The following is a 17135-nucleotide window of genomic DNA, read 5'->3' on the forward strand; positions in this document are numbered from 1 at the left end:
ATCTCCTATCTATCTATCTATCTATCTATCTATCTATCTATCTATCTATCTATCTATCATCTATCTAATTACCTATTATAGTAGTTATAACCTTCAGTATTTCCTGTATACTGTTCATTCTTCTCTATCACATTTGTCTCCACAATCTTTATGTTCTGAGCTTTCCCCCAATACTCTTCTTCCTCCTCTTCTTCTTCTTCTTCCTCCTCTTCTTCTTCTTCAGGGATAATATAACGGGGCATGTTATAGAGATGGAATAAGAACATTTCACACTCTTCTGGGTTTAGGGATATAATATGGTTTTGCTTTTGGCCAATATTTCCACCAGTAACGAAATGTCCCCGGATGGTGGGGGTGCGGGCGTCCTGTGGGGGTTGTAGTCCCTGCCGGGTGATGTGGAGGCTGTGGATGTGAAGTTCTCATTGAATAAGACAGAAATAGAGGAGAGAAAAACAGAAACATGAAAGAGGAGAGATAGAAATGGGAATGGAAAATCAACAGTAATTGGAGCCGGGTCAGAGGTATCACCGAGCTGGAGACAGGAGGGAAGGATGATGGAAGACTGAATTATAGCGGGGAGGGCCCGGGAGTCAGGGGGTTAATCACTCCCATACTCACACACCTAGGAAACAATACAAGCCGCAGATTTATCTAATAATAGGGAGAAGATGAGAAGACTAAGCAAGAGAGTCATCATCACTACAGCAAAAAGAGGAACAAATAATATATAAAATATAGTAGAAATAATAAAAACAATTATAAGAATAATGTAAAAAACTGTAGTAATAATGCCTTTATATTTTTTAATGACAGATTATTATTATTATTATTATTATTATTATTATTATTATTAGTAGTAGTAGTAGTAGTAATAATTAACTAAAGGTATAACTGCAGAAAGCTTAGCAGATTGACAAACAGTTAAAATGTAAATAATATACACATAATATATATATATAATAATTGGTGTATTGTTATAATTATTATTAGTATTATTTCTTCACCATAAATATTACCAACACATCAATAATAATAATAATAATAATAATAATAATAATAATAATAATAATAATAATAATAATAATAATAATAATATATAGCAATTATATATTGTTATTATTATGTTTATATTATAATTATTATATAATTATTATTATTATTATTATTATTTTATAATATACAATAATGTTATATATTATTGTTGTTATTATTATTATTATTATTATTATTATTAGTAGTAATAGTAGTAGTAGTAGTACTTTCACAGGGTCGACACCTAATAATAATAATAATAATAATAATAATACAAAAGAAACAATAATAAAAATGTCAATTTTAGGTATAGTTCCATCATTATTTTTTATTATTATTATTATTATTATTATTATTATTATTATTGCTTTTGTCATTTTTTGTTTGTTTTTTTATGTAATATTTTATAATACATTGTTTTTTGTTGTTCATATTACTATTTCATCATTCTGATAATGATTGTACTTTTTATTTCCATTATATTTATTTCAGTCTGTATACCCTTTATAGTTATATGGCTATGGCTGTTATTACTATATGTGATATAAAGGCACAGTTCACACCCTGTTTGTGCAGCACATTTGTTATAAATTCTCTGGATGTGCTTGTCTAATGTATCCATAGGGTATCCTAGGGTACCTAGGGTAGCTTTAGTCTTCAGATCCCCAAACTGTGACTTTCCAGCTGTTGAAAAAACTACAACTCCCAGAATGCCCTGAAAGACTGTAGTTTTCCAGGCATGCTGGGAGTTGTAGTTTTGCCACACCTGAAGAGCCACAAGATCACTGCTATTTTCAATGGAAGTTTACTGAACTGGTAGACTGGATACAGAAACTTTGTCATGGCTTATATAGTGGTACAGGCAAGCAATTGCTTACACCTGGGCTGTATACCTTGTTCAGGTCTGTATGCCAAATATAGATCTCAAACATGGTGTGAACAGAACCCAAATGTGACCAGTGACCACCAGCTTGGCTGCTGTGTTATACCACATACATGGTATTAGCATATTATATTATATTATTGTATTATATCCCATTTATGGTATTTAGCATATAATATTACATTATAGCATATTATATTAATGTATTATACCCCATACATGGTCTTATCATATTATATTATATTATTGTATTATACCCCATACATTGTATTAGCATAATATATTATATTATTGTATTATACCCCATACATGGTATTAGCATATTATATTATTGTATTATATTCCATTTATGGTATTTAGCATATTATATTATATTATATTATAGCATATTATATTATTGTATTATACCCCATACATGGTATTAGCATATTATATTATATTATTGTATTATACCCCCTACATGGTATTAGCATATTATATTATATTATATTGTTGTATTATACCCCATACATGGTATTAGCATATTATATTATATTATTGTATTATACCCCATACATGGTATTAGCATATTATATTATATTATTGTATTATACCCCCTACATGGTATTAGCATATTATATTATATTATATTGTTGTATTATACCCCATACATGGTATTAGCATATTATATTATATTATTGTATTATACCCCATACATGGTATTAGCATATTATATTATATTATATTGTTGTATTATACCCCCTACATGGTATTAGCATATTATATTATATTATATTGTTGTATTATACCCTATACATGGTATTAGCATATTATATTATATTATATTATTGTATTATACCCCATACATGGTATTAGCATATTATATTATATTATGGTATTATACCCAATTTATGGTATTAGCAGCCCCCTGGAAGAGTTGTGTAAATATGGTATTTTCCCCTTGACACTCATATTTACTGGTGGTGTAAGTGAATGTGAGCAGAGGTTTTCTGGTATCAGTGTTTTCTGGATGGAGAAGAGACAGCTGTAGTGTTCTTCAATGGGATGAGTGTGATGAAGTACAGGCAGTGCCCCCCAGATCCCTCCCTTATATTTCCTCTATGTGTGATAGTATTATCCGCCTCCCCTCTATGATAAGCCATAGTACTGCTGTTCTGACACCACCACCTCTGTGCTCTTTTCCCTCCAGGGTTTGCCTTTCCTGACTGGGCCTATAAGCCGGAGTCCAGCCCAGGCTCCAGACAGATCCAGCTCTGGCACTTCATTCTAGAGCTTCTTCAGAAAGAGGAATATCATGATGTCATCGCCTGGCAAGGAGACTATGGAGAATTTGTTATAAAGGACCCAGATGAGGTGGCGCGGCTATGGGGTATACGCAAATGTAAACCTCACATGAACTATGATAAGCTGAGCCGAGCACTCAGGTAAGGGTTCATACAAAAAGTATACAGTCTACCAACTACAAGCACATCCAAGTGACAACCAATAGTTTTAACTGAGGACATGTAATGTTTCACTTCTCCTGCGGGTGGCGCTGCAGAGAAAATGAACACTTGCTGGTAGATCCTTTCATGGATTGCACCTGATGTCTCCAGTTCCAGTAATGGGAATCCCACAGGTTTTCTTTCAAACCTGTGGGATTTAGAAAGATATATAGATTTGTAATTTATTTCTATTTAAGAATCTCAAGTACTTATCAGCTGCTGTATGTCCTGCAGGAAGTGGTGTATTCTTTCCAGTCTGACACAGTGCTCTCTGCTGCCACCTCTGTCTATGTCAGGAATAGAGATGAGTGAACCGGCTTCGGGTTCGAGTCGATCCGAACCCAAACGTTCGGTATTTGATTAGCGGGGGCTGCTGAACTTGGATAAAGCTCTAAGGTTGTCTGGAAAACATGGATACAGCCAATGACTATATCCCTGTTTTCCACATAGCCTTAGGGCTTTATCCAGCTTCAGCAGCCACCGCTAATCAAATGGCGAAAGTTCGGGTTCGGATGGATTCCAGCATGCTCCAGGTTCGCTCATCTCTAGTCATCAACCATATAAGCCTGGAAAATCCCTTTAATTGAGCAGCAAGTATACAGTGTATACTCAGTACAGACTTTTTGACAAAAATTCCTGGTCATGTAAAAGAAGCCATCAAATCCAATTCAACTAAACTCCTCCCAAACAAGTATTGGAAGGTTCGTTCATCTCAAGATATCACTTTATTAGATGGGAAGAGTACTCTGGCAAAAAAAAATTTGATCTTTAAATTCAACTGGTGTAAGAAAGTTATATAGATTTGTAATTTACTTCTATTTAAAAATGTCAAATCTCCCGGTACTTATCAGCTGCTGTATGTCCTGCCGGAACTCCAGTTTGAAAGATAGGGGAAAAGTGGCTAAATTTCTTCTTTATTCTGTGTGCCGAGCATGAAAGACATCATAGCAGCCAAACTCTGCGCTCTTAAGCTGAGCTCAAAGAAAACTAGTAATAGAGGACCCCCCCCAAATAATAAAGTTAAAGGTGAACGTCGGCAAAAAATTATTATTATTATTTTCAAATCAACTGGTACTAGAAAGTTTTACTGGTTTGTAAATTACTTCTATTTACAAATCTCCAGTCTTCCAGTACTTATCAGCTGCGGTATGTCCTGCAGGAAGTGGGGTATTCTTTCCAGTCTGGCACAGTGCTCTCTGCTGCCACCTCTGTCCATGTCAGGAACTGTCCAGAGCAGGAGAGGTTTATTATGGGGATTTGCTACTGCTGTGGACAGTTCCTGACATAGACAGAGGTGGCAGTAGAGAGCACTGTGTCAGACTGGAAAAAATACACCACTTCCTGCAGGACATACAGCAGCTGATAAGTACTGGATAGACTGAAGATTTTTAAATAGAAGTATATTACAAATCTATATAACTTTCTGACCAGTTGATCTGAATAAATAAATAAAATAAATAACCTTTCACCGGAGTACCCCTTTAAAGCATCCCTCTGCCAAAGAAGAAGTTATATCAACCAGGTATACTTCTTTTTCTTCGTTTAGCCGCCATGGCAGGCAGGTGAAGCAGCTCCTGTGCCCCCTCTTAGTCACAGAGCCCCTCCGGCTTCTTAGTATTGCATAGCCCCTGCTGTCTATTAGTTGTTATACTATATACAGTGATCACTTGCTCATCTATGGCCGCCTGGAAGAGGAAAGCAAAAATCATTATCATTAATACTTTCCCCACAATAACTATAATAAATGAGGAATGCAGATCTGAATAGAATGAAGAGATCAGCCATGTACGGGGTATAGCTGTGATATAGGTTCATCCATGGTTCAGGCCCAGGCGGTCCCCGTGGGGCCTGCGGGTGAAGCGGGGAGGAGGATCCTCATCCCCGCGCCGAAAAATCACTTTTGACATTTAATTTCAAAAATCTTCCTTGGCCTAAGACGTGGGTGATATGTCTGCCCTGTGCAGGCAGCGGGGACTCTCTGGAGAGGAGGGGGACGGGTCATGTGTGCGGACGGGCAGCCACTATACATCTGATTTTATTTATTACATATATTACACAATACGCGGCATAATATGTTCCATTGTAATAGAATCTGCTCATATGGCGGGATATATCAGAGAAGCCTCCTATCTGCACCACCAATGTATTCAGCCGGTTATACAATGGGTCTCCTAGACTAGACAATCCCTTTAAGAATCAGTCTGTTCTCTTCGGTAGATCATTTAAATACTTTCATTTTATCAATAGTTAATTGAATTAAATATGGTGATCAATGAAGAGGTTATTTAGTTTACAAATTCCTATTGTCATATCCCTTATTAGGGAGTTCATTGCTTGGCTAGAGCAGAAAAGAGCTAGGAGAACTATGGCATACAATGATCCATTGATTTAAAGGGGTACTCCGGCGGAAATATTCTTCTTTCAAATCAGCTGGTTTCAAAAAGCTGTATAGATTTGTAAATTACTTCTATTAAAAAATCTTAAGTCTCCCAGTACAATTTAATCTGCTGTATGTCCTGCAGGAAGTGGTGTATTCTTTCCAGTCTGACACAGTGCTCTCTGCTGCCACCTCTGTCCATGTCAGGAACTGTTCAGAGCAGGAGAGGTTTTCTATGGGGATTTGCTGCTGCACTGGACAGTTCCTGACATGGACAGAGGTGGCAGCAGAGAGCACTGTGTAAGACTGGAAACAATACACCACTTCCTGCAGGACATACAGCAGCTGATAAGTACTGCAAGAGAATTTTAAATAGAAGTCATTTAATCTTACATAGAAGTCATTAATCTTACATAGAGCAACCTATGAGTCCTTACCTGTCATTGATGAGAAGATGATGAAGAAGACGTCATTACTAAGCCATTTCCCTTTGTATCTCTTCCAGATATTACTACAACAAGAGAATTCTACACAAGACTAAGGGCAAGCGCTTTACCTACAAGTTTAACTTCAGTAAAGTTGTGCTTGTCAACTACCCTCTACTAGACATGGCCAACTCCTCGCTTCTTCTGGGCCAGAACCCCTTCCCCGGGGCACATTCCCATGACCCCTTCACTCCTGAGGTATATAGTGTTACCATTAGAGATGGAGCATGCTGACGTCCGATTGTGCGGCATTATATTACTGGTGGCTGGAGAAGTTGTATGCAGCCCCAGGGAGTTCTGGGAAAAATAGACACAGCCATAGGCCTAAGGCTGCATCCAACTTCTTCAGTAATCAATAATCAAATGCTAAATAACTGGACTTGAGCATGTCCCAGTTGCGCTCATCTCTAGTTACCATGTTACATCTGATCTGGAAAGGTGGTGGTGGTGGTGGTGTTCAATGTCCTGACTGGGTAGGGACACTTTGCTATGGGAGATTTCCTTGCACCATTAAATGGGTTATCCAGAATTGGAAAAAAACACTGCTACTTTCTTGCAAAAACAGCGCCACCCCTGTCTCCAGGTTGTGTATTGTATTGTCAACTTAGCTGCAAACCCACACCCAAACTGAGGACAAGAGTCAAGCTGTTTCTGGAAGAAAGAGGCCCTGTTTTTGTACACCAAAAAAATTCCTTTAAGTGTCAATGACATATATATATATATATATATATATATATATATATATATATATATATATATATAAAATTTTCCCCAGAAATCAATAGTCCAGGCCATTTTAAGAAACTTTGTAATTGGGTTTATTAGGCAAATATGCCATTATCTGCATTCAAAAGGACTTTTCCCAGGTCCCCTCCCTCCTCTGTTTCATTCACTGCTCATTATCAGGATATCATGTCTTGTTGCATCAGACATGCCCCTGTCTGTTTTATGGAGAGGGGAGGAGGAAGGAGGGAGATTAGTCGGCAGAAGAAAGCAGAGAACAAAGGATTACACAGTGGGAGCTGTGTAAAAGCCTCTATTCAGAGGTTAAAGAGGTCAGTGCTGACCTCAGAGGAGATAGCCCGGTGATGTAGCTATCAATTAATTCTTTGTTGTCCTGTTTTGGTGCCTCATCTCCCTCCACCCCTCCCCTCTCTATAGAGAACAATGAAGACAGGGGGAGAGCTTCAAACTGCTTTCTTATGATAAAAATGCATTTTTCGGCTTAAAATCACCTGTACTATCAAATTCTGCAAAAAAAAAAAACTAAATTACAGGTACACTTTAAACTCTTTTGTATAGGAAACCAATGTCCATAGCTATCCATGGATGAGGCACATGTCATTGCCACCATTACCTAGTTGGGCCTAGTGTTTGGATATGTAACTGTGTTTGGATAATGTGGGATGTACCACAGAGTACCAGAGAGCGTCCTAATGCTGAGACCTCTGTCTTACTTCCCAGGCATTGCAGTCTCTGTTCTCTCCTACTGGTCGGCCTCCATTATTAGATCGGCCTCTTTCTACTCCAGAAACTGAGAAGCTCCGTCTAGAAGCCGCTTTTCCTTTCCTGAGCTCAGGTAAGGTTACACTGAGACGATTAAGCCAAGAGTCTAAACTAAACCATGAGACAGCGTAATGGTGCTTCAAATTATTGAAGCCAAAGCCAGGAATGGGTTTGAAATGAAGAGAAATCTCAGTCTTTCCTAGTTTTGGCTTCAAAAATCTGTCAGATAAATCTCTCTGTGTAAACACACACAGAGATATCTGACAGATTTTTGAATCCAAAGCCAGGAATGGATTTGAAAAGGAGAGAAATCTTAGGGGGAGATTTACCAAACTGGTGTAAAGTGAACCTGGCTCAGTTGCCCCTAGCAACCAATCAGATTCCACCTTTCATTCCTCACACGGAAGTACAGGCCCCATTCCCCCCACTTGAACCTAATAAATAAAGACAACAACAATTCCAGTGGATAAATTTTATGGCTGCGGAACTTTATAAGGGTTTACAATTCATAAGAATAAATAAAAAAATAACCATAATAAATAGCAGAATCTTTAACCACATAAGTCCATAACCTAAACCATCCAGCCCAGCAAAAACTGGGCGATTACACCCCACTATGAAGTCCGCGACAGTCACAGAATTCCTTATCCCTCAGGGTGGGAGGGCGGAAGCTTCTCATCCAGGGGGTCAGCGCCGATTGAGCTGAAGGCGGCGCGCAGCTCCTTAAATTCAAAACCGGCTTCCCGCACTTTCTTCAACAGCCAATCAGCTGATCTTTCACCTTTGCCTCTTGACCGTTGACCAATCAGCTGATGACCTTTACAGAACCTTTTTGAACCGGGCTGCACCACCTGTGAGGGAATAAGAGGGGGGGGGGAGAGAGGTAACGAGACAGACCACTCTGTCCCCATTCAATCTAATAGCCAAAAAAAGGGGGGGCCACAATTCCGTGTGTCCCCCCATTGATTTGGGGGGGGGGGGGGGGTCAGACTCTTTTGAAAATGAAAGGTGGAATCTGATTGGTTGCTAGGGGCAACTGAGCCAGTTTCACTTTACACCATGTTTGATAAATCTCCCCGATAGGCCTAATGTTATCCAACGGCCCCGTTCACACGACCGTACGTGTAAACGGGGCCATGATCCGTGCCGCAAAAAATGGGCATGTTGTAATGCGGACCGTTTTCTTGCGGCACGGATCGCTGGGGTAATGATGTGTGAACGTAGATGCACATTCGGACTGCACTACGGGTGTGTCAATGTGGCCTTAGTCTTTCCTTTATGACCTGTTCTCTGTTCATAGTCTGTTCCTGGCTTTGGCTTCAAAAATCTGTCAGATAATCTGTGTGTGTAAAAGGACCCCAAGAGCCGCATTACACGGCCTGATGAGTAATGTAAACAAGTGCCGATCTGCTAGAGGCCGATGGAGAGCTGATCTCAGAACTAACAGGCCTCGGTCAGGTCAGGCATCGGCTGAGCGGCCTGTCACTTTAGAGACTGGCTCTGAGGTTCCACCGGTCGTTGCAGGGAGCGGGCAGATCTAGGAAGATACCGGGGAGGGGGCAGAAGCATCGGGGAGCGGGAAGAACAAATGTATGTACTTTTTTTTTTTACACAATCATCAGCTGTTGGCCGTGCATCGCTATTACACATAGTGATGCACGCCCGCCGGCCGATGATTTTATGCGAGGACCTAAAGACATGACCAGCCGATTATCACTGTCATCGGCTGATCGTTGTCTTTATTTCACGGAGCGATAATCTGCCAAATCAGACTGATTTATCGTTCCATGTTATAGGGCCCTAAGGCAAAGTAATGTGACTACTAAGATACATCCAATCTATCCTAAATCATGAACCACGTAATACGTATGGCTCATCTTGTGCCTGTCTAGTCTACATTTCAGCCAATTACAAGACAGTAATAATAAACCTGTCCCAATATGTTTAAAAGGGCTACCCAGGGTTACAAGGAACATAGCCGCTTTCTTCCATAAACAGCGCCACTCTTATTCTCAGGTCATGTGTGGTATTACAACTCGGCTCCAGTCAAGCTGCAATACCAAATGCAAACTGAGGACAAGAGTGGCGCTGTTCCTGGTAGAATGCAGCCATGTTTTTCTAAACACCAATAACCCCTTTAAAATGTTGGGTTGCCATGTCCAGCAGTCTAGATAGGAACACTGGATGTAATAAGGGGGGTCTTTTCCATCCGTCATCCCATTCATTAGGATGAAATAGGGCAGGCACAGTTATTGAAAATGTATGGCCACCATGATGTTTCCACTCATCTGTACTTCTCCATTTTCTTACAGGTTCTGCTTACACCAAGCCTCCAACTATGTTGCCCCCATACAACAGAAACACTCCATTTCCCGATTACTCCTGGGGGTTTAACCCCTACCTTTCTGGCACTTTCCCTTTAACCGGCTCCAAGTTGCCCACATCCCTGTACCCACCACAGTTTTATCCCAGTTCACTCTCCCAGCTCCCTCCTCCAGTCTCCCTGCTTCCAGGGGAGTCAATGGACAGGTCCTCCAACCTCTTACCCAGTATACCACAGAGGCTGTGTGCAAGCCTTAGCTCCCACCCACTGCCCCTGAGGGGAAGCGGAGAACTAGGAGGCACAGGGGCAGCGAGAAGAGACCGAGTAGAGCAGTCCGAAGGGAAACCAGAGCCAGAATCTGACTCAGACCTGGAAATCACAGATGTCAGCGACTGCAGTTCAGAGGCCGAGGGCTGCGGATATAGCCCACCTTGCCCGGGATCTTCAGTGGGAAGAGAGCGAACAGAAGACGAACGACCTAAAGCAGCAACCACCAAAACTTCGCAAGAAAAGACAGCTGCTCCGCTCAGCTAGACTTGATGGTTATACAGAAACTATGTCTAAATGTACAATATATATATATATATAGATATATATAACTATATGAATATATGGGGGACAAAACGTGTGGTGCACCAACCCCTTCATCCCAAAAGCCACATGTAAGAAATGATATGGTAAAAGCAAGGCCGGCATATAATAAGTTGTCAGGGCACGCTGGGAGAGGTAGATTTCCAATGCCCTAAGACTTATAATGGTAGCCAGACCCCTGCAACACTGCCACACCAGCATAAATGCACATTTATTGACCATGGAATTGTATATTGAATATTTTTTTGGCTGCAGAATTGATCTGTGCATTGTCTCAAAAATACGTCGTCAATGTAACAACCCCAGATGACACAGAAGTTGTATCTATATACGGTCACCACGCCTCTGATACAGATCATCGCATAGACTGACGGGGTACAGATGTGGCTTGAACTCCTTGGGGATGAAGGGGGTCACTCTCTCATGCTGGGGTGCAGAACAGCTTTCCCCCAGCTGCGAAATGAGGTTCAGAGAAGATGCTATGTGTCTATTTTTCTACTGAAGTACTTCAGAATCTGTTTATTTGGGACACAGGTGAACCCCACATTCTAATAAAACACATTTCTTCTTTCGCCTTTGCAACAGGACTCTGGGCAATGATCTGCAAATAAATCTTACCCCGAGTCACTTCACAGAAGTTCAAAGCAAGTTTCATTTAGTATGCAGGGGAGTGGCGCCACCTAGTGGTTATGTTAAAGTTAATTGTTGGCCTAAATGAAAGGAAAACTATACGCTTAAAGGGGATCTTTGAAACAATGTCAAAATAGCACTTTGTAGTATGTTATTTTGCGCAGTTCATTCCTACGAACAAGAGATGGGTGCATAGGAATCTGTGGACGCATGGATTCATAGAAAAGGGCAGGGGAAACAAACAAAGCTTCTCTAAAGTTGGGGCCAAAATGCCTATTTTAAGATGCTTGTGGGCCTATGGTCTGTTTAAGGGGTTATCCAGCGCTACAAAAACATGGCCACTTTTCCCCCTCTTGTCTCCAGATTTGGGGGGGGGGGGGGGGGGGGTCAAACTCAGTTCCATTGAATAAAATGGAGCTTAATTGCAAACAACACCTGAACTGGAGACAAGAGAGGAGGAAAAGTGGCCATGTTTTTGTAGCGCTGGATAACCCCTTTAATGTGGTGTTCACCAACCTGTGCCTCTTCAGCTGTTTTGAGATAACAACTTTCATCTTGGCCTGCAGGGTATGATGGGAGTTGTAGTTTTACAAGAGGTTGGGGAACACTGCCTATGACTATAGAAAGGGGGTCCATGACCTTATTGCCTGTAGTCTAGATTACTCATTCCTCCTCTAGCTAAAATTTAAGAAAAATGTAAGTACTTGATTAAAAACATAAATTGCGGTGCCATAAAAAATATATTTCTTTGGATTGCAATAGTCTGTGCAGTGCTCCAGTCTTAGAGATGACACAGCCATGAACTGTGGCTTTCCCCTGGCATCAGCATTTTTCTCTAAGAACAAATGCATCAGGCAGATGGAATCCAAAATGCCTGATTCTTCTGTTAAAGGGGTTATCCAGACTTAACAGAAACATGGCCGCTTTCTCCCAGTAACAGCACTACTCCTGTCCACATTTTTATGTGGTTTTGAAGCTCAGTGACATTACAGTGAATAGGGGCGATGTGTAATACCACACACAACCTGAGCACAGAGGTGGTGCTGTTTTCCAAAAAAGTAATTGTGCTTATTTTAACTCTGGACAACCCCTTTAAATTCCTGGAGATCCCCTTTAATATCTCCAAAATTTTAAAAAGCGTTGCAAAAATGTTTTCATTCCTTTGCATAATTATTGAAATAAGTCAGTTCTCTGGAAATATCTAGAACCGCAATCCCAATTCTGCTGGTGTATCGTAACCCATAGAGGGGTGGAGCTAAGCTGCTGTCCGTTTTCGCAGGCACCACACAGACTTTTCTCAGCGTCTACACAAGAAACACAATCTGTAATCTGAAAACTTTTGCAAATCACTCAACTTTTTTTTTTTTTTTTTTTACAGCTTCAGATGAACCCAAAAAATTATATAGGGCCTTACGTATAAAAGCCAGTGCTAACACGTTGTGGTGGCTTTTACTCGTACTGGCGAATCAGATTCCATCTTGTAATTAGATTAGAAAAGATCTGATTGGTTCTTATAGGCAACACGTCCACTTATATTCAGGTTCAGCGTGTATATACGAGACCCATAGTGAACATATAAGATCTAGCCTCCCTGTATATCGGGATCCATAGCAACCAGTTCTAGAATCATTTATAACACAGTTTAAATTGGTTGCTAAGCAACAGGCAGCTGTGCTCCTCAATGTTGTCCATAGCAACCAATCAATTCAACACATTTTACATTCCGTTTAGAATACAGACCCTTGAAAAGTGGTCGTTATGGGCAACAAGCCAGATTGGTTGCTATGGGCTCCCTTTTTTTCTATCTCTGCACTAGTTTATATACATTTCTCATAGTGTGCTATTACTTAAAGGGGAAACCCAGACACACAATTGTCTATTATATACTACGGCCAGTTATCAAAATGGAGACTTTAAAAAATCCTATGCTCACAATAGATCACCATAGATTTCTATGGTGCAATGTGTAAGATATTGGGGGAAACATATTGAAACCAATACAAGGGGAAAGTGGTCAAGTTGTCCTTAGCAACCAGCATCAGATTTTAAAAGTGAAAGCAGGAATCTGATTGGTTGCTATTCCGAAACACCGCTAAAAACGGTCAGGGTCTCTTCGGAGAGGTTTTGGCCTGTCAGATGGGTAATTGACAAAGATCTAAGCTCATGGACCTCAAAAGATGTGGCCTGTATGATGTAGGGAAAAAACAGCTTTCCCATTTAGGGTGCGTTCACACCTACAGGATCCGCAGCAGATCTGCAGCAGATTTCATGCTGTGTTCAGTTATTTAAATGAAATCTGCTGCGGATCTGCTGTGGATCCGGATCCGGTAAGTGTGAACGTACCCTTAGGGTACATCTCTGTATCTATCTCCTCCAAGTCACTGCAAGCGAAAGCAGTATCGGTATGGTCACCTGTGTACCCTGTCCGGTTTATGATGTGTGTATATGTTTTACCACCCAGTATTCAAACTCCCCATCCAGTGTTCTGTCAAGATGTATGTGGTAATGTTATGGAAGGGGAGATGAGGGAAGATTAAAAAAAAAAAAAAAAAATTATGAAAAATCGCAGATGCTTTTTTTTTTGTATCTGTGAGTTAAAACAAATAAGGCGGAGTAATCCCACAGCAAAGCAATAAAGAAAAACAGAAACAAACGCGTTCACGGACTGTTATATTCACAAACTGGAATCACGCACAATACACAGGTCAAAGAAAAAAAAACTTTATTTTTTTTTTTGGGTGACAATTTTTGTACATTATGAAAAAAAAACAAAAAAAACAAAATGTTCTTTGGCAAATATTGAGAAAATATCTTATGGGGGGGGGGGAGGGGGTCCCTCTGGAAACAGAAGAGCGTCAATTCATAAACCTACCGAAATAGAAAACAAAATTCCCAAAGCTTCACAAATATATATATATATATATATAAATATATATAGGAATGATGTTTAAATACCCAAACGGAATATCAAGCCACATTGGACTACAACACAAATACATATATATATATAATACCCGCCCTTTACACATCTGTATACACTGCATTTCTTTAGTTTTAAAGGTCCTCTAGAGAAGAGGTAGACATCTTGGAGCTCGCCGGCAGTGGTGGTAGCACTATGGATTTCACCACAACTCTATGGCGGCCAAATATTAAGTTTTAATAGTTAAAATTTTTGGTTAGGGCTCTGTGGCAACACAAAGGGTTACCGTCATCATAGCACATTTGTAATGTTACCTGATAGGGGTTGCTTACAATAATTGTGACCATACTGGAATTCCCGCAACCACAGCAGGAAGCAGGGATGGGGAACCTTCGGCCCTTCAGCTGTTGCAAAACTACAATTCCCATCATGCCTGGACAGCCAAAGCGTTAGCTTTGGCTGTCCAGGCATGATGGGAATTGTAGTTTTGCAACAGCTGGAGGGCCGAAGATTCCGCATCCCTGGTCTATAGGAAAGTCTGAGAGACTGCAACTGCATGATGGTCATAGTCACCACGATTAACCCTCGCCAAACCAGAGGTCACCATAGACCCCCACACAGGAGGTATACAATAAAGTCTACATCTCTAAATCTCTCTAAACCTGCCGGAGATGGACTGATATATCCCCAGCAACCAGCCTGGTGTCTGACGTGGATTGTGCTGGTACTTTCAGCAGAGGTGGAGCGTGTCAGCAGTCACTGCATGCCTCCATTACTTTATTACCGCTTCCATAGTCATGCTTCCACCCCAAGCACTGATATGTATATAGCAGAAGGTACACAAAACCTATTCTTATAGAGTGGGTGCCTGGATTCCAATGAGAACTTTGCCATATGTCATTCTACCACCATTGAGAGAACACATATCTAGGCCGACTGTTCATAGCACGTACATGTCACACTTAATACTACATCAAACCCTTATGGGTCAGCTCACCTGCCCCTTTCCTCAAACCAGTGTGTGGAAAAAGCCGTAACAGGGTCACAAATATAGAACATAAAGTCCAGCACCTTGTATGGAGTAAGATCACAACTTCATCAGGGTGATAAAGAGGAACAAACAAACACTTGGTTGATGCCGAAACGCATCAACCAAGTGTTTGTTCTTTGTCGTGATCGTGATTTTTTTTTTTTACTCCATACAAGAAGGCGGACCTAATGTTCTATATTTCTCTTAATACTATCTCCATTATGATATTTAAGAATCTGTTCTGGATTATAACTTAAGGGATTTTATTTTAGGAACAGCGCCACTCTTGTCTAGTGTCGTGTATTGCAGCCATCACTAGAAGTGGGGTGAGCTGCAATACCAAATACATGCTGTAGACACAAGAGAAGTGGCAATCCCTTCTTTCTGATCTGAAACAACCCCTTTAAATCAAGAAGGCTTAAAGGTGCTCTCTACGCCAGATCTGTTCGCTGGGAACTCTATAAGGTCTTCAGCATAACACTCCAAGACTAAATAAAAGACAACGCCCAGCACCAGCTATTTACAAGGAATAGTAATGCCACAGCCAAAAGCAGCTGTGTGGACCGGGCCTATATAGACTACTACCCAATGAACTTCTCACTTTCCAACTGTTGCAAAACTACAACTAGAAGTTTCATAACAGTTATCTAATCCTGCCTATGTCTCTTACCAATGCATCTACTTCATGTAGATTATCTCCTAGCCGCCTGAATCCTTAACCCCTTCACACTTCCTTTAACCCATTCATATCCAGGCATCCACGCTACAGAGAAACCTCATACTCCTCGCAGAGCTGATGGTCTTTTTTTCCTTTTTTTTTTTTATTATTTTATATAAACTTTATTAATGTGAAAAAAAAGTCTTTCTAGTAAGCAGATGAGATAACTTTACTGTACAGCTACAATAAGAATTTCTAAATCTGATATATATATTAAAAAAAAAGAACACCGACTATATATTTCAGCAGCCCTCCCCAGCCCTCTGACAGTCCCTGAAAAAAAAAGTTATAAAAGCAATAAGGCACTTATGTGTCGTCCAAAAGGGATAAAACCAGGTCCCCTCTAATAACAAGAGGCCTCCCACCCACCCATTTCCTATGACTGGCAGTCCATTGAGTCCCATATCTCCCACCCTGACAATCATTCTTTTCCAGGCAGCAGCTCCATGGAGGTCGTGTCACCGTCAATCTTGGCAGGGTGTGTAGCACGGATAACCATGAGAGGGTTCTTTAATGGAATATACGACCTAAGAAATAATAAGAGCAAATGTGAGGGAATCTGTCAGCTGTGAGTCACACAGTAACTGCGTAGACTGCTAGGTCAAGGACACATGGTACCTTTCATATACTGGTGGTGGTGGTGGGGGGGCACTCCATGTATCAACTCAAAGTCCCTTAAAGGGGAACTATCAGTAGGTTGTGGGGGGGCAGTGCTCCCGAACTAAGATTATGCCAACTAACCGCGCGGGATTGGCACAGAGAAGGAAGGTAACACACATTCCATCCTCCTCAGCGTCCCGGGCGCTATAGGGAGCTATCAGCAGGTTAGATTTGTCTAACCTGCGGATAGTTCCCCTTTAAATAAGGTGATTAAAAAAACAACAGATTTTACCTATTTCATGTGAAGCTTCCTTGGGATACAGTAAGTTTGGCAACTGTTCTCTGTAGGTGGATATAATCCTCCTCTATTACCTGAGGATACAAAACATTAGACGTGGTCAGCTCTAGTACCAATAATCCAGAAAAAAACACTACCTAAGTTAAAAAGGTTATCTAGGATTCCAAAAAAAACTGTTGTTTTCCCCCAGAAACTGCGCCACTCTTTTCCTTAGTTTCTCTGCGGTGCTGCAGCTCAATTCCATTAAAGGGAATTGAG

The 17135-nt window shown here is 40.6% G+C and overlaps 2 protein-coding genes across 8 annotated transcripts in view; one reads left to right on the plus strand and one right to left on the minus strand.

Annotated features, from left to right (window-relative positions):
• ERFL (ETS repressor factor like) overlaps positions 1 to 10624 on the plus strand; it is a 16001-nt gene extending 5377 nt beyond the window's left edge. Inside the window, exons 2-5 of the mRNA XM_069946719.1 lie at positions 3105 to 3339; positions 6282 to 6459; positions 7726 to 7840; positions 10080 to 10624. Of these exons, the coding sequence (XP_069802820.1) occupies positions 3105 to 3339; positions 6282 to 6459; positions 7726 to 7840; positions 10080 to 10624 (1073 nt within the window). The remainder of the gene's footprint in view (positions 1 to 3104; positions 3340 to 6281; positions 6460 to 7725; positions 7841 to 10079) is intronic.
• Positions 10625 to 15522: 4898 nt separating this feature from the next.
• The window catches only part of ARHGEF1 (Rho guanine nucleotide exchange factor 1), a 59692-nt gene continuing 58079 nt past the window's right edge, over positions 15523 to 17135 (minus strand). For all 7 annotated transcript variants that reach the window (XM_069948879.1, XM_069948877.1, XM_069948878.1 and 4 more), the window contains 2 exons: positions 16872 to 16951; positions 15523 to 16506 (listed from right to left, as the gene is read on the minus strand). In XM_069948879.1, coding sequence (XP_069804980.1) covers positions 16877 to 16951 — 75 coding nt within the window. In that variant the 3' untranslated portion in view covers positions 15523 to 16506; positions 16872 to 16876. The remainder of the gene's footprint in view (positions 16507 to 16871; positions 16952 to 17135) is intronic.

This window comes from Dendropsophus ebraccatus, chromosome 12, assembly GCF_027789765.1.
Source record: "Dendropsophus ebraccatus isolate aDenEbr1 chromosome 12, aDenEbr1.pat, whole genome shotgun sequence".
Lineage (NCBI taxonomy): Eukaryota > Metazoa > Chordata > Amphibia > Anura > Hylidae > Dendropsophus > Dendropsophus ebraccatus.